General features: G+C 32.6%; 1 protein-coding gene across 1 annotated transcript in view; it reads right to left on the reverse strand.

The window, feature by feature from the left end:
* Positions 1–386: 386 nt before the first annotated feature.
* Positions 387–27,191, reverse strand: part of LOC145668448 (uncharacterized) — a 74,268-nt gene continuing 47,463 nt past the window's right edge. The window contains exon 4 of the mRNA XM_081736325.1: positions 387–12,251. Within this exon, the coding sequence (XP_081592451.1) occupies positions 12,129–12,251 (123 nt within the window). The 3' untranslated portion in view covers positions 387–12,128. The remainder of the gene's footprint in view (positions 12,252–27,191) is intronic.

Here is a 27,191-nt window from a genome sequence, read left to right on the forward strand (position 1 = left end):
TCGATCCCAGCCTCCGCCAAGTGAACTTTGTGGTGGACAAACACCGTGCTCGTGGGTTTTCTCGGGGTTCTCCCGTTTCCTCCCACTTTCTTCATTCCACCATTTCATTCATTACTTATCATATCCTTTAACCTAATCGGCATAACCGTGGGACGTAAAACTCAAAGATTTTATTTCATTTTCTTTTGTAAGGGATATCAATGTACATTTTGTAACGGATATCAAATGGTGAAAGAACTCCATCATATATACAAACATTGTATGGTAATTTGTTGTGTACAAAAAAATGGAGAAACTATTTGATTGAAGAAATTTAAAAAATGTCTTATCTTTTCAAGCTCAATTCGTCTTTTGGAAATGATATTGTATATAAGAAAACAATAAACAAAAAACACTAGACCATTTATTACAACGCAATACCATTATATTTATATATGAGTAATTATAATTATCTTACATCATTATGTTTTCTTAATATTTTTACAGCTAATAGTACGTTAATTATGAATATAATGATCTACCTATCACTCAGTTTTATGAAGGATGTGGTGCGAAATGATCCATCCTACACTGTGTTCTCAACATCTTATTTGCTGATTGATATCTTAACAGAGGTAATCCTTGTAATCTTTCACACATTGATACTAAAAGTTTCAACTTCATGAGAGATGAAATGAAAAATTTATTTAAAAAAGTTTCGTTATTTTGATTTATATTTTTCACAGAAGAAGGAAGAGAGTCAGTTCACTAATAACCTATTCTGCTTCCTTTCGTTAGCGTATTACAATGCAATGATGTTTATTTCTCTTAGCGAATAGTGGTTTGAAATTTTGATAGGTTGTTTTAACTTCGTGTTACAACACACTTATTTGAACTTTCAAACTATGGGGAGCGACGCTGAATGTTAACATTTATTTATTCTAATTTGTTTAATCGTTTGATTTGATATAAAAATTAATTGGGATAAATAACGAGAGCTTTCAGATAACTGATAATTGTAATTTTAACCTTCGAACTTTCACAATTAAGTAATTTATGATTTACACTTACTGTATTATATATAGCAATAACATACATAAACACCCTAACTCAAAAGAATTAATTAAAGGCGTTTTAAAATTAGATTATAAAAGTATTTTAATGGTGAGATTTAAATTATATTTACACTAATTTGAGCATAATATTTACGGGAATGTTATATCAGAATTGAATCTAATTCTTCGACAAGGCACATTTAACATTTTCTTCAATTTTGTTCACAGTTGTATATCAGATACACAGTGAGTGTACTCGATAAATTTTCTGCTATTAAGCTTAGTAAAGAACTGACAGCCTCAAACTAGGTTTACTTGAGGTAGAAAAATATAATAATGTTCATATTATAAAATTATAGTAAATTAGTGTCTGGACTTACCTGTTCATTAATATTAAAGAGTTAAAAGTAAATTATTTAGAACAGAACAAATAAGTATTTAATTTTGAAAAAAAATTCTATGCGTGTGTGTGTATGTGTGTGTGTGTCTGTATGAATGCTATTCACATTTAATTCCTAAACTGAGCGATAGAAACACTTGTATAATTAGCAATGGTGGATAATTTTAATTTGCCTAGCTTATTTAATATAATTTTCGTGCATATAATTATGATGTATGTATATAAGAATAATGTCGAAAAAAATTATTTTTTTATCCATGATTCATTTGGTTAGTTACTGACATTTCACAAAGAAATTTGAAAACTTAAATTTGTGCAATAACACAAACATTATAAAATAAAGTCTAGAAATGTTCTTTTAAAATCAAATATTAACCAAATCAGATCATTATTAGAACATTTAAACGTTAATTCCAATTGGTGACACACCATACAAACTATTTCAATATCTGTTTCAAATACCACTCAAATTCAAACCCTGATTTCTACCCACACCATAATTAAATTACGTCAAGAATAGCAAACTTCGAACTCATTATGAACCTTATAGTTTTATGCTAATTCAGTTTTGTTCAGCCATTTCTAATGAACGTTTTGTTAATACCGAATTTTCTGATTTAATACAAGTGTTTTGGTGAAAGAAACGACGTAAATGAAAGTAAAGAGTGGATGACAATGCTAAAGTTTATATTTCATGACTCTTTTGTCCAGAGTATAGTGTATTCTACTACGTTATTAGGTTTCAATGATATTTCTGTAAAGTAATGTGAAAAATTCCACAATCCTGTGAATGATTTTATACTATTAAATTTAATTTTAAACCAAAACTTATAAAATTAGTTTAACAAGTTATGTCTAAATAATAAGTAGTTACTTCAAAGTTACATCTTGATACATTAGCATATCGCAATCTGTGGATATAAATATCCGACGTCTTGACCTACGCCTTCTACACCGAAGAAAATATGTATGTATCTGAACTGAATATTTCAGACATTGAACTATATTCCTTTTGAAATTTATTATTTGTATACTAAATCCGACACCCATCTCTGCAATAAATTGGTTTCTTGAAACCCTTGTCATTGTGAGATTGTAACTGACTGTATGAAGAGCCAAATTATCATGGCTCTCTTTCAAAATTAGTTTCAGCGTCTGATACAGTTGTTGATATGAAGTGTCTGTAAATCACCTCAAACCAGCAGTGATTGCAGTGATAACAATATTGCGGTTGCTGTAGTATTACAGTTGTTGTAGCATAGTAAAATGCTATAGAAATTTAAATCACAACTAAAATGAATTAAGTACCACTAATTTGTCCCATTTTGGTATTTAAGAAATTAAAACCATCACTGCATTGAAATACGGTAAGTGATCAATCTTGAGATGCATTGCAAACCATATAAACTGATGCTCTCAGAACATTTCACAAAATTACTTTTATTTATAAATATGATTAATACGCCTTCTATACACTCTACAGTGGGAGTTACAAACAAAATAAGTACTTAAAAATAAAGGAAGTACAATACAAAATACACAAATAAAACACTAGTATTGTAACTAACATTACTTCACCCTTTAAATTAAAGAAACCTTTATATTTCAAATATAATATTTATGTATACACTTTATAATATATATATTTGGAATTATTACATGTAAATTACATTTACAGAGATACTTATCAGTTTAAATCTGAAGAATATTTGAGCATTTTCTTTTCGAAGTCAAAAATATAAATAGATTTTGAATTCTCTTTTCACTCGTAAGAATTTAGAATTTACGAATTATACAAGCATAATTTCAATCAAATAATTCTTTTCAAATAAACAGTCGATCTAGAAAATACATATATACAATTTTTTGAACTTTTACATTCAGTATCGCAAATCTCTCGGGTACAAATTATATTAGCAAAACATTGACGAAATCATTGTTATATTCTTAGCAGTTCTTGGTGCTTTTTATTTAAAATTGATTGAAGTTATAACAAACTCAAGAATTTTTATAATAATAAGATGATTGTTTTAAACGAAATGTAATCCTTCCAGGAAGTGCTTTTTATAGTAGCGTGCTTTAACGATAGGTTGTTGTATGGGAAGTTTGGCACGTTTATTTACAATACTATTTGTACCCTATAAAACATGTAAAGTAATATTTAGAAAATAAATTACCACGTTATACTTTTAAAGACAGATTTCAGTTTGGAATAAAAACATATCGATTTTATAATCATTTACATAAGATTTTCGTTAATAGTAGTTCTAAAACTTCTTTTGTTCTCGGGACTACTATGTGTGTAATATTTCTTTCTTTGTTTAATACAAACTAAATACATAATCTATGTTATATAAATTCCATATTGATTACAAATATGTTGTTTCAAAACTAATGTACTTTTTTCTTGAAACCAAAAGGTTTACGATACTGAATATATGTATTGTGTAGCTAATATATAAAATAACAATGGGAAGCACGTCAAAGCTCATAACAGTGTTCGTCATTGAGTATAACTTATGTAATGGAAATAAATCTATTTCAATAACATTATATTAAAATGTTCTTGTCATCAGAGGAATTTCCACTATAATGTTTAATAAATAACTTCATTATTTTATAAGATAAAATATTATTTATTTATAACAACTCTTATTTCAAGAGTAATGTTTTCTCTCATTACAAAATTTCTCATGTGATAAACTGCTTTCCAGCACTATGGCCCTGCTATAACTAAACCATATGAGTACATCTACGTTTGTTGGAATATTTAATAATTAATTAAAGTTTAGGGTAATAACATGATAATATTTAGATTCAATTGTTAAAAGAAATTTTTCAAACTATCATACATGGAAGACAATACGTATAGCACATAATTTATAATGTATTAAGCAGTGTTTAAAATGTTATTCAGTATACACTTGATCCAGATAAACAAATTATCGAAATTTGCATTTCTGATAATGCCAGATAATTGGTGACTATCATCATTACATTTTAATGAACAACTGCTTAGTTAAGTAACGAACTATAATAATTTTATGTATAAAATAAACCTATATACAAGAAATCACTATATATCAAATTTTACTTGTTAATTAGTAAAACACAACAATGTGAAAATACAGATGAAAATTTCACAATATAAATGAAGAATAGTTTTGATAAGTATAATAATTGGAAAAATAATTATTGATACATAATATGATTATACTTGTTAAATTTACGTAAAAGATTGATATTATACTCGTTTGTAAATTTCACATTTTTCATTAAATTTCGTGCATTATGTCAAAGTTGTAATGTGAATTAGTGAGTTTTAACACGTATATACATTCAAAGCAAGTGACTTGTGATATACTTGTTAAAATTAAGTGTTATGCAATAAAATTCGTGCTGTAAACTATCTATGATACAACACATATAACTTTAATTGAAGTAAGTAATCAATGTTTATTGCCTGATCAGCGTTGTATGTGTACACATCTATACACATTTTAATTTATTGTGTTCATTTTTCCCTGACAATTTTATTAGTGTTGGATAAAACTTTCATTTATGTAGAAAAACATACGTAATTGTATGAATCAGAATCTATACTAATTTATTGTACTCATACATAGTTTTATTGTCTCATAAGAACTGTACAATATTGTCAAAATGAGTTACTAAGTATATTATATTTTCATCTTTAATACTGTGCAAATGCTCATGCGTTTAAAGCTGAGACGACATATATTAAACATTGAAATGATGTTCCATTATTTCACCTTGTTAATACCACTTACAACTATATTTATATATTTAAATATATATAGATAGCCTAAATTTAAAATAAACACACAATTTGTATTATACGTATTGTCAGTTTCTAGGAATTCAGCCTTAAAATAAAAAAATACTTCAGCGTTTTATGAAATCCTTTTAATAGAAACATATTACTCATTTTATATTACTCAATGTCTTGAAGATAAATTATACAGGATCAATAATTTTGGACTCTATCTTTGGACTAAGAAAATCTACATCAGAGTATTAAAAGTAGTGAAGAAATCAAACTGGAGATATCGACGTACTTTCGGGAATGTGTGTTTTGTTAGGAGATCTTTTCTTATTTCCATTTGCTCCTAAACAAAGGACTGCTTATTGAAAATCGCAAACAAAGTGTGTTGAAAGTAGATCTCTTGTCATTATTTATATTTTTAGCTCAATTTATAACTTTTTAAAATCATACATTTATTATCGTAGATAGTGAAATTTAGAAAGTGTTGCTAACTTGTGGGTATATTTTATGCGATGTTGATGCAATTGACATGTTTCCTTATATTTGTGTATCAATATTGGATTATTTAGTTGTTTTTTTAAAATTAGCAAAGAATGTTTCTAACAAATGCTTTACACATGTTGGCATTTGTTTCTAGATAGCTTTGAATGTTATATCTAATCAGTTTTGGGAGAAACTTTGTGCCAGTGCCTCTATCATTCATGGAAATATTTTAAGAATAAATATAAAAGTGCGTTGCTAAAATCCAAACTAAGTATTAATACGTTGTCTGAGAAAAGAATTCGTTAATATAATTGAAACATCATATGCATTTTGACACCTTAAAATTTCTCTCATATTTCTCATTAATTTAGCAAAAGAAGAACTGAACTATTTGATCATTTTTGAGAATTATAAATACATTCCTATCTTGGTTTTATGCTTATATTAAAACGCTATTTCTGTTGTAATCGGAGAAATTACAATCATTTATTGTCAATTATATTTTATGTTAATAAAAGTATTATACATTTTTGTGCATAGAAATTCCTCTGTTGACTTTAACACAAAATTTCAAAAATTGAATTTGAATTCCATGTTAACATTTGTGAAAAATACCAATATTTAACATATTTGTTATACATATATATGTATGTATCTATTTATGTATCTTAAATACATATATATTGTTAAAAACAAGTCATTAACACATGTAAAATAGAATCTATTTGCTTATTAAAGAACAAAGTGACAACACTGTTTATAAATACAAAATGACATACGAAATTTAAGTAATCCATTCTTTCCTCTTATTTTGCTCTTTAACATACATAAGACCATTCATACGTATTTCCGCACATTCACTAATATATGTTAAATTTTCCAGTCATTACCAATCATTCTCCTCACGTTATAAGGTGATTTCGTTTAAGGGCATTAGATAAACAATATTATGATAGCATTAGAGAAATAATAAACTGTAATAATTATAGATATAAAGTTATAAAATCAAGAAAGGAAAAGGTAAGCATAATTGACAATATTCTGAGTAATTTGATATTCATTGATAGATTAGAGAAGATTGTTAGTGTGGTCTCAAATTATTTTCTTTTGATGATCATTATATGATGGTTTTAAAGTGGTATTTATAACACAGACCGAAGTATTGCATGACAGATCTTAGTTTTTATTCCGTTTATTTTGAATCATTGTAGGCTGATGGCGGAGACTGTACTCAAATCCTGGATATTAAACCCGATACTATAAAAAGCAGATACGAATATATGTTACTAAATATACTAATCTACCTCTTAAAATAAAATTTTAAGGTAGTGAGAAACACAAAGGCGTCTGCGAATCCCAAATTATCGGATTATAAGAAGTATACTGCAATTCATTGGTCCATGTCTGCTGATTTGCTTTTCTAGCTCAGTGCGTAAATATAATAATACTGAAAATGGTTACGTTTGTAAATACATTATGAGTCACTACGTTATGTAATATTAGGAAATGCCGCAGGTGTTATTATGGACAGTATTTCGCATTCTTCCTTCTTCTTCTTTTTTGATTAGAATTCACTTGAACTTGAGGTCTCTACAAAAGATCTTGCTTGAACTCGGGGTTGCATGGACATGTTAAGGAATCACCTCGCACGTCTTTTTCTTCCACTCTAGGTAAAACATTTAAAAGCATTAAACACATATTTAACAGCATCTTATTAAAATAATTGTAATCCCATCCCCTTTTCCCTCCACCACATTTTGTTTCCTCCTTGGTCAAATAAAAAAATCGCCGAAACAAGTGTCTTATTATTTTAAATGAAAAGTCCAAATACCAAATTTGATGTATCTAACTATAAGAGGTTTCGACTGACGGACTCTTACTATAATATTTGTAATTCCCGCCTTTTTTGTTCTTATGCCCTTTCCTTCTCTTCTAGGCCAAATATTAAACAACGCTCAAACATGTGTCTGATTATTTAAAATTAGAAGTACAAACTCCAAATTGGATGTTTCTCACCTTAAAAGATTTTGAGATAGACACCTTTTCATAACAATTGTAAACTCCACCCCTTTTTCCCCTACCACACCTTTTCATAATAATTGTATTCTCCACCCCTTTTCCCCCTCTCATTTTCTTCCCTTCTAGGTCAAATGTTAAAAAACATTGATACACGTGTCTTACTATTTCAAATGAGAAAGTCTATATACCATATTTCATGTCCCTAAGCTTAAGAAATTCGAAGATATGTTAATTTTAGTATAACAATTCTCATCTCTATTTCTTCCCTTTCTCGTCGAATTTTCAAAAATACTTCCTTGGTGGTACCTTACGTCACAAATCGGATACCCTATAAAAATTTCAAGTTTCTAGCTTAAGTGGTTTAGACTGGGCGTTGATCAGTTAGCAACTCTTTCAAGATTTCTTTTATATAGGGAGATATTTCATTTATACTTTTATAAAACGTTCCCTTCCAGCAAATTTATAGGGTGCCCTCCAGTCGAAAGAGTCAGAGACGGCCCGATTTTCTTGACTTTCGCAGGTACAAGATACTTAAACAGCATCATCTTCCACCCACCGATACGCACCAAGTTTCCTAGATACCCATTTTGTTTTCACAGAGGATAAGCGAACCCGTTTGTCGGTGTATAAGAAAGAGAATGGAAAATAGAATGGATCGAACCCGGATCATATGATAGGCAGTCGCTTCACTAAAACTTATCTTTCTCCTAATTCATCGAAAGAGGCTTAAAAACCTTCTACAATTCTATTTTTTTTTATCTCAAATTAAAATGATTTGAACTAAAATATTTCGGTGTGTTTTGCTAAATATAACTTTATTTCATATAAATATGCGTAATTATTTTATGTTTTTATTTTACTAGTTCAAAATGATGTTTTGAAATCCTTCGTAAGATCTGAAGAATTCATTTTACATTGTGAGGCATGGAAAGCATAATGCTGTAATGGTTTATGTATCACAAATGAAATTTCACTTCAAATTACATTCTAAAACTTTTTGTGATGGTAAAACCACTTTACCTTTAATGCAGATTCCTTGTATATTCATTATTGTGTGTTTCTCATATTAGTTGAGTTTACTGTTACTATTACATGATACATATATATTTGTGATTTCGATGTCAATTTACAAAGGGACACTAGCAGGCCATCAAAACAGGACTGCTACTGTGTTGTTTTGATTAAATCTTTGGGAAACTATAACCATACATGTTTTATTTGTAAACAAAGAATAGTGGTTTTGTTGATATCGAAGTATTACGTTGCTTTATCTACTGCAGATAAAACAATCTGTATATTTAAAATCTCTTCAAATGTATTGCTGAATAATTTTTGAATTCTTATTTTACGTTAGAAACCAAAGAGGTTCACAACAGATGAAAAAGCAACCTTTAAAGATTTTACAATCCTTAGGAGAGTATCATAGTGGTTTGTGTTTTGTCCTAAATTTTAAAATTAACAGAAAACAAAGCAATAGAACACACTCTAAAATTTTTAAAGTAAGAAAATGTAAACTAAAAGATTTTAGAGCTTTTGAAAATTGTAGATTGTAATTCATTCTTGTATAATGTTAACAACGTGAAGAAGGGAACTTACTATTACAGACATACTTAAACCACTACTCTGGTTTGTATTATGGGTATTACACTTCAAGAATGACTTGTACCATCACAAAAAGCCTACTCAGCTTAGTGGTCGCTAGTGCTGTTATAAAATGTACATACAGAGGCTGAGAAAATGTTCACTTAATAAACACGGGGATGACGATAGAAAAACTGAATGCAATGTTCCTGGAAAGTAATCCATAATTATTATCAATTAGGCCTATTATTTTAAAAATAGTCCAAAAGCTCAGGGATGATGTTTACTATTTTACAAGGTTAAATGGCAAGTGTATATGTAAAGTTGCATGATTACTCTCATCATGAGAGGGGCCGCGGTGGTTCAGTGGTAGAGCATTCACCTCTGGTGCTAGGGGTCTCGGGTTCAAACCCTGCTCCCGCCAAGTGAACTTTGTGGTGGACAAACACCGTGTGCGTGGGTTTTTTCGGGGTTCTCCCGTTTCCTCCCACGTTCTTCATTCCACCATTTTCATTCATTACTCATTATCACCGTCTCCTTTAGCCTAACCGGCATAACCGTTGGTCGTAAAACTAAAAATTTCATTTCATTTCATTTCTCATCATGGGATATATTGATAATAGCAATGTTTCTCATTATAGCTTATATTTATTGTGAAATACAAATTTATTCTTATTATGATCACGTGCCAAATACAGTGTTACTATAGATTTTAAAGAAACAATGCTGTGAATATTTTTAAATTCGTGTAGTGCGTACTGTAGTTAACAAATGCATCTTGAAACGAGAAAAATATAATATTATTGCTTTCCCAGCCTCACAAAAGTGCAAGTTCAAGGTTTCACTCTTGGTTCAAGGAGTGTTATTAAAGATAAACAATTCGTTGAGTTGAGTTGATTTTGAGTTTAACGCCCCTTTCAGCAGCAAGGCTATATGAGACGGGATAAAGAATTCCTGAATGCAATATGTATGGACAACCTGATTGGCCACTACTTGCTACCTGGTGAACCACATGCTATTCCTAGAGCGGCACTTTAAAAGATATACAGGTCGGAGACGGGTTATAGGGCTTTTAATATTTTGACTTCAAAATTGATGTTATTCGATTCTACATGTCTTATTTAGTTTACACATCAAGTTTCAACTTGCGAAAACGGAAGATCCAAAGTTGTGTGGGTCAAAATCTTGCCAAAAATATTGAACGCTTTAGAACTTTTGATTTGTTTACTTAAAATTTTGAATTCCGCAAATTAAACCCTACCATAACTTAACATTTTGCAAACTGTTAAAATATTCAAGGTATTAATTTGAATAGAAGATGAGTTCACGATTTGGCAATGGGGCTTAGATAATGGATAGAAAAGTGAAATTAGTGTAGATTTGCCAACGTGATTGTTTAAAGCTATTGTATTTCGTGTGATTGTAGAAAATTAATACTTTTCTAAGATAAATCATATACCTAGCTCATTTTTCCAATAAAGGAAAGGTAGCCAGAACTAGAAGGTATTGATTTCAAGAATAAAGAAGATGCAGATGCATTCCTTGCAAAATATAATCTTATTTCAACAAGAAAAGAAACACTGAAAAAGTGAAATGTAATATATGTGGATCCTCCGATACGTACACGGAAGATGAAGATAATTACAAAATTGGCTTTGTTTTCATCTGCAGCAAAGGAAAGTGCTCAAAGAGGAAAGATGTAAATCGTGTAAGATAACATCAGGAAAACGCTACACTGAAGAATGTAATAATCTAATTAATCCGCTTTCGAACACTACTTTCCTAAAACCCACTATATATATTTTTTTGGAAAAATTTTGATCCCAATAACTTTGGATTCCTTCGTTTTCGCAAGTTGAATCTTGGTGTGTAGACTAAGTAAGACATGTAAAATCGAATAACATCAATTTTGACAAGAAAAAGAAATCAAAAGTCCTATAACTCACCTCCGACCGATAAACATATCATGTTAGTGGTAAATGCTTAGAAAGCAAGATTATATCGGAAATAACATAAGATTAAGACACTGCAGTGGTTCGTAGAAGTAATGTTTTGTAATTGTACAATTTACGTTGGATTGTGTGGATAAACATATGAAAATATATTTCTATAGGTCAATCCAAATACAACTTATATGTAGATCCAGATATTGTTGGAAATTTTCTATCATTATATCCTGTAATATATCAACAAAATTTAGACGTATTTTCATTTATATTTAGCAACTTAAACATAGTCCTTATTTCTCTTCCATAAGATCAATCTGAATCATGTACACACTCACAAACATATGTGATTACACGAACACACATACGAGATATACCCATACACTCACGTTTAGGCATAAGAGCAAAGATTTTAATATCTAACAACAATCTATAGGTTGAATGTGTTAACAATAAAATATACTCTCTTATAACCAAACATTCACACAACAATATACGATGAAAAGACACTCCTTTTAATAACCTTATTTACATACACACAAGTCTGCATTCGAACGAAACCTTTCACACTATATGAGTTTTATAAACAATGTATATTTCAATTTTTTTCTCTCAATTTGCAATACCGTGGTACTGTTTTCCACTTCATTTATAGGCAAAAAATAATATAATTATTTATTTAAGAAACAAACAAGAGAAACACACAAATAAAACATTAACATTGAAAAAAGAACAAGTAGTGCAGATACATTATTGTGGAGCGGATGACGTCAGACATTTTTGGTTCATATATTATAGAATGTATTTATATATATTCTTATTAATATATAATTCTTTTGAAAATTCTTTTCCATTTCCATTCCTTTTTATCGTCGACTTCAGAGCAAACTACACGTCATAGGATGTGACATTACGTGGTCCAAGAGGGCAGGGGTTCCTGCAGCTAAGCCTCCTTCCGTTCGACGCTCGTCTTCATCATATTCACAATCAAAGTAACGGCTCTGAAAAATACAGAACAAGAAGAAAAACTATAATATCACAAAATTGCTTATGACATTTGAAATAAGACAAATTTCGTCCAAATATGAGTACAGGAAAGCACGGGAAACATAACGACAATAGTTTATAGTACGAGATTTAACTTATATACAGGATGGACCATTTATCTTGATACGTCCTAGAAAGTGTTAAACTAATGTACAAAAACCGCTGAAATTTCGTAAAGATGCAAATACCAACAAGAAACGTTGACTTGCATAATCTGTTACATAAGGTTAACAGCGTTGACAATGTAAAGTTGTACTTTTTTAAATGGCACTACATCATATTACTACATATTTAAACTTTACATGTAAATCGAAATAAATAATACAACATTTATCATGCGATGTTGCAAACTGTAGTATCCCCAACATCGAAAAACAGACAAATTTCGATGGATTCTACAACAATAACAAAGCAAATGACACGGAAGGGGTAATGCACATTCAAAGTACTACAATGTCGAATACTACGGTTATCACATGACGTATTTCGTACAAGTAAAAACAATGTTAAAGGGAATAAAAAATTACTCTTTTCAAAGGACTTTATTTTTTAAAAAAATTTTTAGATAAGAACCACACTGAGTTACGTACTTAGTTTTCAATAAACATGAAGATCATAATGTCATTTACATCAATGTGAAATCGCAAATAATTCGGGAGATATAATAGATAGTAAAATTTTGTATATTGTAGAAAATGTGGGTATTTTGTAAAAAAACAATTTTTGATTTACTTCGCTTCTACTACATTACAACAATACTTTCTGATGGGTGTAATTACAATAAGTTATCGGAATTACATAATTTTAATCAGTGTTATAAGTTTTAACATATCTCCAGAATGGTTTGAGATATCAAATTGCTGTGTAATGTCATTGTAATCCTCATATCTATGCAAAATCTTCTATGTAATAGGATGAGATCTTTATCTAAGCAGTTTCTGTAAATAAATACTAAAAAAGTGAACTTTTCAATCTGTTGTGACTTCGTTCGTATTTATCCGAAATGAGTCATATTATGTTCATACTATTAGACACTAAAGTACTTTGAATGTGTGTTGCATAGTTTTTCTCATTTTTGTTATTACTGAAGTAGAAGCCACCAAAAATTTGAATATTTGTTATACTGTACCGTCCTTAATTTGCAACAATGGATGACAAGTATGGTATTGTATGTTCCCTTTACAACTCATTCTGAAGAGTCATTGTGAATTGAAGTACACGAAAAACAAGAATATGGCAACACTTCTTCTACGCAAACTTTCTCAGAAAATGGATACGCCCACAAAACTAATTTAGAGAAAGATTACAGAAAATGATCGTCTGTTACTTGGTATAAATGTCAAATATACCGCGTAAAGCTTTGCTTGCAACTATAAAGAAATATTGATTTAAATTTTCAACGTCAGTTTCTTAGATACACTATGTTATCATTCCCAGACACCCATACTAGTACATTAATCCAATCTCTCAGCATCAGATCAATATCTTGTACGGCCCCCTTTTGACATAATGACGTCTGCAACTCTTTGAAGAAGACTTTGCATCAATTTGCGATACATGTTGACTGGAGTAATGGGGTTCAGAACTGGGCATTGGGCATACGTCACATCCACACATATCCATCGGATCGCCACATTTAGAAGAGCGATTATCACTCCATAGGACGATTTTTCACTGTTGGGTGTTTCAATGTCGGCATTCCTTGCACCACTATAAAAGATGTGTAGCATTGTAGGTTGGAATATGTGACTTGTGAACTGCTGCTCGATCATGAAAATCAAATGCAGCGAACTACTAGCGAACAGTACGATCACTTGTTGATATTATACGCTTAAGTGGTGATCATGTTAGAATCACTGGCCTATTTTAAATTAATGTAAAAATGTAATCATTTGTTGATGTGTATGTAAAAGATGTGTGTATTACTTTATTTTCAATGTTACATACTCGAGGGAAACAAAGAAATAATAAATTTACTTATTTAAATTTTGTAATGTGTAGAATAAGTTCTCACATCATAGATCACTAAACCATGTGATGAGCTCTCAAACTACAGAATATATACAAAATAGTAAATACATAAATTTATTTGGTGTTCGAACACAGATATTGAACAGGAATTATTTACGAAGATTCTACCGGTGAAATGAATCGATATAAACGGCATATTATGGTAAAATATCTATAGCATTTACACTCAGCCTTAACACACATATACAGGGGTCACGATAGCTTAATGGTACAGCGCTTATCTCTGGTGCGTGGGGTCCTTGATTCCATTCCAGGTCAAGTAAGTTTGTGGTGGACAACATCGTGTCCATGGGTTTTCTCGGGATACTATCGTTTCCTTCCATATTCATATTCCACCAATTCTTTCATCATCATTCACTTAATTTAATCATCGTCTCCCTTAACCTAAAGCATTGGTTCTCAGCGTGGGCGATATCACCCCTCAAAGGGCGTTCTCGTTCTCGAAGGGGGCGCTGGAAAATAAGATGCGATCAGGGGATGATAGACTATGTAGAGGGAGTTGAAATTTCTTAACCGATTGGACTTTTCTTAGTATTATTGAACAAAGCACATTCTGCATCCTTACAAACTTTTGATAACAGATGGGCAATGCTGCAGAAGAACGTCGAGTAACAGATTTCACAACCATTAAACTGACGGGGTGGAACATCTGTCAAAAAGTCTGCATTCCTCAGCCTCTCATATCTCATTCCAGTCAGTAACTAGCAGTATTCTGTTCTGTTTTGTTCGGATCGGTTCTGTTTTACAGTGTGGTTCTTTACTCACATGAAGAAATAATATATTAGAAAGGACGAGAATTTTTCCTTCTGCATAATCGGAAAGTTGTTAGGTAGTGGAGCGGAGATTTGTGAACTGAACAAAGGAACAGTATTATTGAGTGAAATCGCTTGTGCTTTAGCTTTGTATTCCTTGGAATTTTATTAATTTAATAATGTGTATATTTTACGTTGATTCACAATCGGTTACTTTTAGTGTGTTGTGTGGAGCTTGTACATTTACAAGAATATTCGTCAACATGTCTGAAAAGATGTACCGTCAATATTAGATTCAATATTTGAAATTTGGATTCATCTTGTTTCCTACAAAAACGTACATATTCCCTTCTGCTTTCTTTGCGAAAAAAACATTTTCAAATGAAGTCATGAAGCCTTCGCGACTGAAAGATCACCTGCTAAGAATCCACCCAGAACAAAGTCGATAAAAACTCTTTCGTTCTTCTAAAATCAGAAGTTAAAATTTGAAAGCCGAAACACTGTGGGAAAGCGATTTGGAAACTCTGCAGAGAACGTCTAAAAAGAATTCCTTTCTTCGGAATGATAGCAAAATGTGGTCAACCTCACACTATCGAAGAAACAATAATATTATTCGCCGTTAAATAGTTAATACTACGTTAGGGCCCGGCTCAAATACATGTATCCAATTCATTCCCTTGATCAACAAAAGTGTTTCCAGAAGAACTGGCTACTGACGTTGAAAAGACACTTATCAACATGCTGAAAAATATAGAATTTGTATTGAAGATTGATGAATCAAGAGTTCGTCGTAACGAATCGTTGCTGCTAGGTTACGTCCGTTTCATTAACCAAAATGACGAGATTATGGAGGAACTGTTGTTTGTTCAAAACTAACCATCGACACGAAGAGTTCTTCAATATACAGGAAGGTGGAAGATTTTCTTTAACGGGAAAAATATTCCCTCAGCAAACACTGTAGCTCGTGCAACCGATGAAGCCGTTTCCATTGATCGGACGATATCACGGGATGTTAGCTCATTTAAAAAGAACTATACCTCGCGTTATGACTGTTCATTGTGTCATTCATCGACATCTTATTGCTAAAGTTTGAGTGACAGGTCGCACGAGTCTTTGACTTATAAGTGCTGTTAAGAAAATCAAGTCCCATTCTTTGAACGACCATCTTTTCCGTAATCTCAGTAAAGAAAATGACTAAGAATTTGAACGTAGTCTTCTCCACACGGAAGTGAGATGGTTGTAAAAAGGAAAGTGTTTGTGGTATGTTTATGAACTTTTTGACACAGTAGTTCAGTTTCTGCAGATGATTGATCTAAGCCTAAGTGACACTCTTAAACTTCGACGTCTTGATGTATGGCCTATTTATCTGATGTGTTCATAAATTTAATGAAGTCAACACAAAGCTACAAGAGGACAGAGTGAATTTAGTTAAGGCTAAGGGTAGGGTTAAGGGAAGGCTATGGGAATTTAGTTAAGTCTGAGAGAAGGCTCATCTCTTCGTCTATTGCTAAACTGGACCTTCTTGCAGGTAACATAAATCGTCAGGAGTTTTGTCAATTTCCTAATATTCAAGTACTTGAAAACGAAATAGAACTTAAGAAAGGAATAGATTTTCATTTCGATTTTTGTTTTCAAGGATGATATGGAAAATAGATTTCACAATCTTTGTGTCCTTGAAGTACCAAATTGGATGTTCAATCCTTTTTCAGTAGATACAACTGAAATTCACCCAAGTTTGCAGGAACAACTAACCGACTTCAAACACGATTATGAAGCCTAATCACTCTTCGTACAGTCTGGTTATGAGTGTTTTTGTATAAAAATGAAGTAATCCTATCTTCTCATATGGCAGGAACCAGGGTTGCCCATCCCCCCCAAAGCTGATGGCGCACTCCCCCCCAAAACTAATAATCTCTTCCCTCAAAACTCAAGTCCTCTAAAAGCAATTGCCCAGTGTAGCAGTAGTTTTTATAGTACTAGTAATTGTTATTTTTGTTGTTGTTTTTATTTCCTGTAGTAGTATTATAGAATGCTTGTAGTAGTAGTAGGGGCAGTAGTAATTATAAAAATGGCATTACTGTTATTAGTAGTCTTGGTAGTGTACAATACTAAATATGTTCTATAAAGATATTGAAGGCTATAAAAACTTCTACACACTGTGTATGGCACAGGTATTCTTTTTTTTTTTTTACAATTAGTAGTATTATTTTTTTCTTTACAAAATATTGATATAATTCCCTTGTACATGAAAAGTAAGACGCAAGTTACAAGTTATTGAGTTTGATACCAAAAGAAAATGTTACTCTCGAAATTAGCTTACAAAAAGAAGTGATATCCAACAAAAAACATTCCTGTAAAAGAGCCAAGTACGAGTGGCCTTAAAAAGAATTGAAATCACAAAAATAGGCGCCAAATTCTGGTAGACAACAGTTACAAACACTCACTGGCTCACTTCAAATTTAGATTTGAAACTTGGCTGTTGTCTGTATGGTTACCACTAGCTCACAATTATGTCAAACTACTTTATAATTTTCAACATACAACATAGGCAAGTTTCAAATCTAAATTTGAAAGTGATTCTTTGAGTGTTTGTAACTGTTGTTCACCAGAACTTATGGCGCCATCCTTTCATATAGCAACTTGCGCGGTACTTCATTCATAGAGTTTCTAAGCAGGGGGTAAGGGGATTCATTCTCGAGATTAAAAAAAAATCGCATCGTGTTCCAATATTATTCTGACGACAGCAAAATTACTTATTCGACATTAGAGTAAAATTCTTCCCCATTTTTTTTATTCTCTCCAATTTTTTTCTCGATGGCACAACTTGCACCATTCATCCCTCCTGTGGGCGGCCCTTCTCTCTTAAAACGAACCAACCTTTCCTTTCATACGCTTACTTGAGTGGTACTTCATTCATCGAGTATCGAAGCAGGGGGTACGGGGGTTCACCCCGGAAAATTTTTGAAAATTAGCTTCTCAAAATCGTGTTTTAATGCTATTCCGACAATAAAATTGCTAGTTCGAAAGTGGAGTAAAATCCCCCCCAAAATTTTTCTCAATGGCGCAGCTTGCGCCATACATCCCCCCTGTGGGCGGCCCTGGCAGGAACACAAGTTACTTCTTTTAGCTTTTCCTTCTACTTACTTAGTGGAGAGGGGTTTCAGCGCTGTATAACAGATCCTCACAAAAGTGAGAAACAAACTGCAGATTTTTGACGCAGAGAACAGTCAGTGCTGACGTCTTTTATTTATTTTCGTTAAGAAAAATCATCTACAGGCAATAATACAAATTATATATTTTTAAACATGGTAACTCTTCTACTGGCTCTATTAGAAGAGACTTTATGGTTCAAGCTATTGTATTACAATGGATTTTCTATTCCTGAGGATTTCTAAGAAGAGATTTGCGACTTCCCACTTTATTTTTACGATAAGGGGGCTAAGTTTGTTGCTTTTCTCGCAGAATATATACACCATGTGATCAAAAATTTCCGGACACCCCCGAAAACATACGTTTTTCATATTAGGTGCATTGTGCTGCCACCTACTGGCAGGCACTCATTATGAACGACCTCAGTAGTCATTAGACATCGTGAGAAAGCAGAATGGGGCCCTAGGGAACTCACGGACTTCGAACGTGATCAGGTGATTGGGTGTCACTTGTGTCAGAAGTCTGTACGCGAGATTTCCAAATTCCTAAACATCACTAGGTCCACTGTATATGGTGTGATAGTGAAGTGGAAACGTGAAGAGACACGTACAGCATAAAAGCGTACAGGTCGACCTCGTCTGTTGACTGACAGAGACCGCCGACAGTTGAAGAGAGTCGTAACGTGTAATAGGCAGACATCTATCCAGACCATCACACAGGAATTCCAAACTGCATCAGGATCCACTCCAAGTACTATGACAGGCGTGAGGTGAGAAAACTTTGATTTCATGGTCGAGCAGCTGCTCATAAGCAACACATCAATCTGGTAAATGTCAAACGACGCCACACTTGGTGTAACGGGCGTAAAGATTGGACAATTGAACAGTGGAAAAACGTTTTGTGGAGTGACGAATCACGGTACACAATATGGTCAGGGTGTGGGTATGGCGAATGCCCGATGAACGTCATCTGTCAGTGTGTGTAGTGCCAACAGTAAAATTCGGAGGTGGAGGCGTTATGGTGTGGTCTTGTTTTCCTTGGAGGGGGCTTGCACCTCTTGTTCTTTTGCATGGCACACTCACAGCGCAAGACTACATTGATGTTTTAAGCACCTTGCTTCTCACTGTTGAAGGGCAATTCGAGGATGGCGATTGCATCTTTCAACACGATCGAGCACCTGTTCATACTGCACGTCCTGTGTCGGAGTGGTTACACGACCATAACATCCCTGTAATGGACTGACCTGCACAGAGCCCTGACTTGAATCCTATAGAACAAATTTGGGATGTTTTGGAACGCCGACTTCGAGGTAGGCCTCACCGATCTACATCGATACCTCTCCTCAGTTTAGCACTCCTTGAAGAATGGGCTGCAATTCCCCAAGAAACCTTCCAGCACCTGACAGAAAGTATGCCTGCGAGTGTGGAAGCTATATTGAATTCCAACAGTACCGATGGAGGGCGTCACGAACTTGTAAGTCATTTTCAGCCAGGTGTCCGAATACTTTTGACCATTTAGTATATATATATATATATATATATATATATATATATATATATATATATATATATATATATGTGTGTGTGTGTGTTTCTGAAATAAAAAAAATGAAATATTTAAGTTTTACGTCACACTCTTATCCCGGCTAGGCTAAAGGAGCCGGTGCTATAAATGGTGAAATAAAGAAAGTGCGAGGAAACGAGAGAACTCCGAGAAAACCCACGCACACGGTGTTTGTCCACTACAAAGTTCACTTGGAGCGAGCTGAGATCGAACCACCCCATGGATTAGAGATGAACACTACCACTGAACCATCGCGGCCATATATATATATATATATATATATATGCATACTTCATGCTTCATCCAAGTCACATTCGAACTTGTGACTCGCTAGATTCGGTTAGGATGACGGTTTCGCTCGGAACAATTGCATTCAATCAAGGGTACGCTAGGCTTGAAAAGGTTGAGAACCACTGGTCTAAAGGGCAAAATTGTGTAACGTTAAACTGAAACCCTAACACACACGCACAATAAGAGAACGTAAAACGATGTAAAGAAGAAAGTTGCTGGAAAATAATTATTGTACGGATTCTAATCGAAATTCAACCCCAAGAGTATCCATATCAAAATCACGTATGTAACTGGATTAAAGATGAACCAATGTCACTCGTGCTACTAGTGGGACCCATATACTTTCTAAATAGTACGCGCCAAGTCATGTATAATTTAAACAAAAAAAAAGAAAAGAAAAGAAAAAGAAAAAAAGAAAGAAAGAAAACAAGCAGTGAAATTATGCATCACCGAAGTGACAGAATGAAATTTCTTTACTTAACTACTTATAAAATAACATAGAGTTAACTATAATTCTTTTAATTCTGAGTTTTTATGAGAAAAATAGAGCAACTAGAAGTTTTACAGAAGTAATCAGAAATGCACAACTTTTATTATCCAGTAGCATCTATTATTTCAAGGGTTGACTATGGGGGCAATTCTTTCCTAGATCTAAATAATTCTCCCCAGAGCCATATCTACTAGTTAACATGCGCAATGCGAGTTACCGGTATCTTTGTAGTACCATTTTTGCCCCCGTGTATGGAAGCCCAGTCCACCGGGATAAATCTCAAATTATCACTGTCCTAAAAGCAAAGATGAATTACGTTTGATCGGAATGGCTCGTGGGAAAAATGGATTGCAGCTTGCTGCTGGTTGACAACTCGCATTGCATGGGGGAACACAAAATTTACTCTATTACAGATACAACGAGATACTTTGTATTGGTTGATAATTACCTGTATCTTGGGCAGAAAGTGCTTCTACACAAGCACTATCTATATTATAAAAGAGAACGTACAAATCCTTTGTTCCCTCATCACGCTAATACGGCTGAACCAATTTCTTTCATTTTTGGGGGGTTATTAGGATTTGGACCCTAGATGGTTTTTATCATATCACTTTAATTTTTAATTACCAGTGTCTTGAGATAATTGACCATTCAAGTGTCCATAACGTACAAATCCTTTGTTAGTTCATCATAGGTATAAAAATAAACGTATGTATATGCAACCCGCATGACCGTGTCACTCGGCGGGTTAACATAAATGACAGGCGCTATAATGTTAACATTTACTGCAATTTGAAAGCGAAAAAGTAAAAATTATCTAAGTAACAAAGTTTATTGCGTTCCGGGGTGACCGCAGCGAAGCGGGGTGAACGCTGCTAGTACCTGATATAATGTTAATTAAAAATAACAAAAGAAGAATGTTTTAATATATGTAAGAAATATACATTATTGTATAGTTGGTTGCTATGTAGTTGTTTATGGATACCTAATTAACATGTATGATTGCAAGACAGTTTGTGTGAATATACGTTAAAAGAGAATCAACGAATAAATTATTTAATATTCATCATCGACTTGTAATTTCAGTAGAAAAGGTGATAATACTAGTGGATATAATTACGGAAGATATTTTAAGGTGTGAACAATTATTGCCACTAAAGATTTACTTATATTATTAGCCGAACCAGGGTTGACGACTACCTTTGGTGAGTCGTTGTACAGAGAAGGACGTCAAGTTTATTTATTTATTTATCCTGTCCTATATTTACTTATACTATCGATATATCTTATATTCTATTTTGTTTATGTGTGCTAAACATCATTTGAACTTATTTTGTCATTGGTAAGCCTAGAATAGATTCTATCTTCTATTGGTTACTCTTACTAGAAGTTTTATTAATATATTTATGCATATACTGTACGCATTTACAAATTATGAAGCTTACATTAGAAGACCGTGTAGATTATCTTTTGTACTAAGTTCATTTATACGTTACGTTACAAATGAAACAGTGTTGCACACGTTTTTGCCACATTCTTTCTTTGTTTCTTCAAATTAGGGAAGAGCATTACATTAACAGAACTCCGGCTAAATAATATAGTACCCAGTATGTTATGAACCCAAGAACAACACAGAGAAAAAGACATCGTACTCTCTCTCTCTCTGTATATATATATATATATATATATATATATATATATATATATATGTGTGTGTGTGTGTGTGTATGTATATATACACTTCTCTCTCTCTGTCTCTCTCGAATTGAAACAAGGTTTTTGCAACTAATTAACTTCTCTCTACGGGAAAATATAGCTGGGCAGGTAGTGAATGACCGTTCTTAATATTAGCACACTTTCCCTCGTACAGATGGTGCTCTCATTATGTGGTCGATAAGGGTGGATGTAGCGGTAAAATATTCATTTTAGGATACAGCTATACAACATCAAAGCTTACTGTATTTTTCAGCTGGTTTCACTGACGCCTAATTGAAACCATTTGTAACTACATTCTCGTTGCTCTGAGTCTGACGAAAAGGTCAAAAGTTACTAATCAAACAGTCATGATGGAAAGTCTAATTTTGACCTGGTATAGCATTATGCTTCGTTATAGTAAATTATGGTTATCGGCTGATTGGTTATTTAGATGGGAGGTTAAAAAATTGTACAGATTGCGGTAATTGGGAAAATTCAGATATGAAATTCATAATTCAGTACTGAAACCCATAGAGTAGATTGATTAAATGAGTGGTAGAAGTTTTAACTAATTATCTGAGAATATTTAAATAAAAATATCTAGTAGATATGGTCACTGATCAAAGGGTGCGGCAAGGGGGACAGGGATCCCTTGAAATTTGCTTATGCTTCAGTATATGTATTCAAATCCTCATTAATGTCTTACTAGATCATGTCTGACAAATATGAGTTTCTCCCTCCAAAAATATACAGAATTTGGTACCACTGCAAGTAGCTTGTTTGTGTTTTATTATTATGAGTACTTCTGTCACTATTACGAGCATGTTTACTGATGTTAGAAGAAGGTAAAAAGTATATACACAACCTAGTAGTTAATTATTCCTAGACTACGCAAGGTACTTTTCCTCTTAATCTACGCAAGGTGAATCTCTGAGGCTCATGGTAATTTTTATAATTATTTTAGTATGTATATCTTCACTTTTTGAAAGAATAATGTTTTCTTTTTCTTTATAATCTTTGTATAATATTTTTATTTATTTCAATACATTTTATAATTATATTTTCACTGTATACATTATATCATATATTTTATTATATTACTCTTTTCGAGGAACTTTACATATGTGAATACTAGAATATTGTTGGAAGTTCAAACCAAAATTTGATAGTCAATGACTAGAGAGCAAATGGTTAACTAATGGTTATTTCATATGGATATTGAGGTCGTGAAGGTTTATCATCATTCCAAATTTGATCAAGATTGAATTACGAGTAGTATCATTGATTACATGGAATATAAAATATCTTTTCATTAAGTCAAATCCCGAAATAGATGGCCAATAACTCAAACATTATATGTTTGCTCATCATAATACCAAACAAGCTTGTAAAGTTCTATCATCATTTGGTCAAGATCGAATGAGTTTTATCGATCGTGTACTCTATATACTATCCTTATGATTTATTTTGTTTCAAAAAATCAAATAAAGAACAAAAATATAATAACAAGAATAAGCGATTTATAGTACTCAATGGAAAGAGAGATATAATAATATTACATTTATTGCTGAAAAACTCGTATAGAAACGTATTTTCGATAAAATTATATTTATTTATATACAAAACATTCGAAGGTAAAATAAACTTAATCCTATCTTGTAATAGTGAAATAAAGCTTTTGAGAAATGATGTCAATAAGTGAAGTCTATTCCCTTCTCCTGTTTCTAACCTTTCGTGAAAACTCGTATGCAATTCAACTGTAACCTTTTAATTATTAACGATTAATTTTAATGAAAGGATTGGTCTTTAAGACTTGTTTGAACATAATTGTAGATGATATTTCATGTAAATGGCAAACATTAGTCCATCTGAACAAGTGGGAGTGTTCTCATGGATATCACAAGTTCTTGAAGTGGAAACTTAACGATTCAGCTGCTCACTAAAACATTGGATGTGAGGATATTTAGCTATTAAGCTGACCACTAAGTAACAACTTACTTCTGCTTCAAACTAACGACCTTTGACATGGGCTATCAGACATCTCCTCATCCCTTTAAAGAATAATACCAATAAAAACCCTGTAAGCCTAGAGAAATGCTTAGTACTTATCCTTTGCGATTGTTCTCTTTAAGCTATCCACGATTTTTTCTATCCCGATAGCTTCGAGAAGGAGTGTTTCGTGGGAACCAAACATCTGGCCACACAAGGCAAATCCATTCGAACCTTTTCGTCATTTTCTATATATTTTCTCTTTGCTGCCGCAGATATCGTTATGCTCTGAAATTGGAAACCTCAATTCTCTTCTCGAACTTATATCTATAGGTAGGTTTCGGCCAGAGGATAGAAAAGAAATCATATATCTAGAATAAGTGAGTATAACAGTACAGAGTGTATATTATTTAAGGTTACATTACGAGAATACAAAAATAAATAAATAAAGATTTATTTAAGAATTATTTTATTCTCATATAGTATAGATCTTCCTCCCTTTTGTGATTTGAATGATTTAGTAACAACAAAACTACGGAGGTTTTGTGAGGAAAATTATTTTAAATTCTTTTTTGTTTCAAAACTGCATGTGAATACAAGTATTTGAACCCAAAGTAACCTAAGAGCAAATATTAATAATATACGTCATATTTGACAACTGGAAATGATTTCCGCCGAGAGAACAGTATCCGTATATTTGAAGATCAAATAACGCTATAGGCATATAGTATTTATTGAATATTTGCAATTCGGGATGTAAACAAGGGAGAATATCATGATGTTCTTTTAATCAAGATAAAATCGTGAGAGGGAATGGTGATTATTGGAGACCAGTTCATTGTGAAATATTGAAATTATAAATTGTTTTTATGGAACACATGTTAAATTAGTAGCTACATGGTGTAACTTAATGGGAATGAGCAGTTTTGACTAAACAATACTTTGTATTCATTCCGTAGAATTTGAGTGACTTACTGCATCATTCTACAGAACTTAATTTCACGAGTGTTTTATTTTGGATATTAAAGTAGTATAGCTCTTACAGGGGAGTAATGCATGGTGAAATATTAGAAATTGAGTTGAAATCACTTTCTTAAAAAATAAACAGTATACAGAGTATACCAAATACTCAAACCAAACCAAAAAATAAGGCCAAATAGATTACCACCTTTCGTAGCTAAATAGTCATCGTATTCTGTGTTGGTGCAGAAGACTCGTCTTTGTCACTCGGTGAGGGTAAGTGCGATTGAGAATACATTAAGCTGTGGATTCACGTCTTATCTAAAGCATAAGGCACACAATTGATAGTGTGTGGGCGAGGCGAACGAATTGAAGGCTGTGACCGCGGCGACGTTCCGTATAGCAGAGGAATGTGGCTAAGCAGAAGCTGTACATACGAGCAATGAACTGGTGACAGATACATAATGTTTTCTTGTAATACTGCAATCCTTTCATTTGGTAAATGCGTTTAAAGCGTACGTAGAACTCCGCCTTCAAACAATATAAAAGCTATCCCTTAGCATAGTCTTTGCTGCTGAAGATGCATTCTAAATGCCAAACAAACTAATAATCAAAGATTGAACTCATCGATATATGATACAATATCTGAAATATGTTTTATAAACGATACATAATTTTTGCCTTTAAGTTGTTACACTAGTATCATTGTCATTGTAGTTAACCGCAAAACTGAGGGATAACGAAATGTATCAAAGTTAACCAAATCAATACATTTGTCAAGATAAAAAAAAAAAAAACTTTTAAGGAATACTATAAATATATACAAATATATAGAAATACCAAAATACATCTGTAATGGTGTAGAAATGACAGTCACTATTCAACTTACAGTTTTCTATTTTGCTGTGTCATGTAAAACGATTCTTAAAAGTATTGACTTTCCATAGATTAACACGACAAGGAATGGTTGATTTCAAGTTTAATATCTCTTTTCAGCAGCGAGGCTACATTGGTAGTGGCGGTAACTTATAACTGACGATGGAATCCTGACCATATATACTTCTGCCAGAAATCTAATCCAAATAATCATTTCCTGACCACATAGCCATCATTTCCTGGCTCTATGGTAATGATGAATATAATGCCCTGTCTTTGAAGATCAGGCTAAAATTAAATTAAGACCTATCTAGAACTATCAAATAACCAATCTTATTTTAATTTTCAAAATATATTATCTTTTTAGTGCTATATTCAGTACACATCACACGAAATTTTGACATACCAATGTCCATTCAGTATCACTTTACAATGCAAGAGAGCTTCGTCTCCAGTGAAAATAACCTATCCTAAACACTAAGAAATGATGCACGGAAATGACTTAAGCAGAACTTGTTGTAGCAAGTGTGCAGAACGTATGTAACTTAAATTAATCAAGTACAACACTCTTGCAACATACAATATTGTTTTTGTTTTATCAGATGTTAATGTCTGATTTCAGTATTGAAGCTATGTATGAGTGTTTAAAGTGGCATACGAAGCATTACTCGGGTCTTTTATCTTAGGAAAGCGCTATCAGCAATGCTATGTGTGGATATAATACGCACGATAAAAAGCACAAAGGTAACTAGTTGCAGTTGGCTAAGTATGGGCAATGAATAAAATATTAAGCACTAAGGAAAGAGGAAATTCATATTAAGGTGGACCTTTTATCGATAGACTTGGGTCAATGTTTTAAAAAGATCTTGAAATATTTGCAAATTTTCGAGTTCCAAAATTGAGCGGGCGAACATAATGGTGTGTCACATTTTCTAACTTTCGATGAAACTGGAAAATAAGTTTGGTCATTCTCATGCAATCCAATGCAATGAGATATACCAAACAAGCTTGCTCCTGCCTTCAGCAGGTACATTTCCGAAAATACTCTTCTGTGGTTCGATTGCAACACATTCCACAACTCCATTTCACCGTGAGTT

The sequence above is a fragment of the Thermobia domestica genome, chromosome 13, assembly GCF_964235325.1.
Source record: "Thermobia domestica chromosome 13, izTheDome1.hap1.1, whole genome shotgun sequence".
NCBI classification, from domain to species: domain Eukaryota; kingdom Metazoa; phylum Arthropoda; class Insecta; order Zygentoma; family Lepismatidae; genus Thermobia; species Thermobia domestica.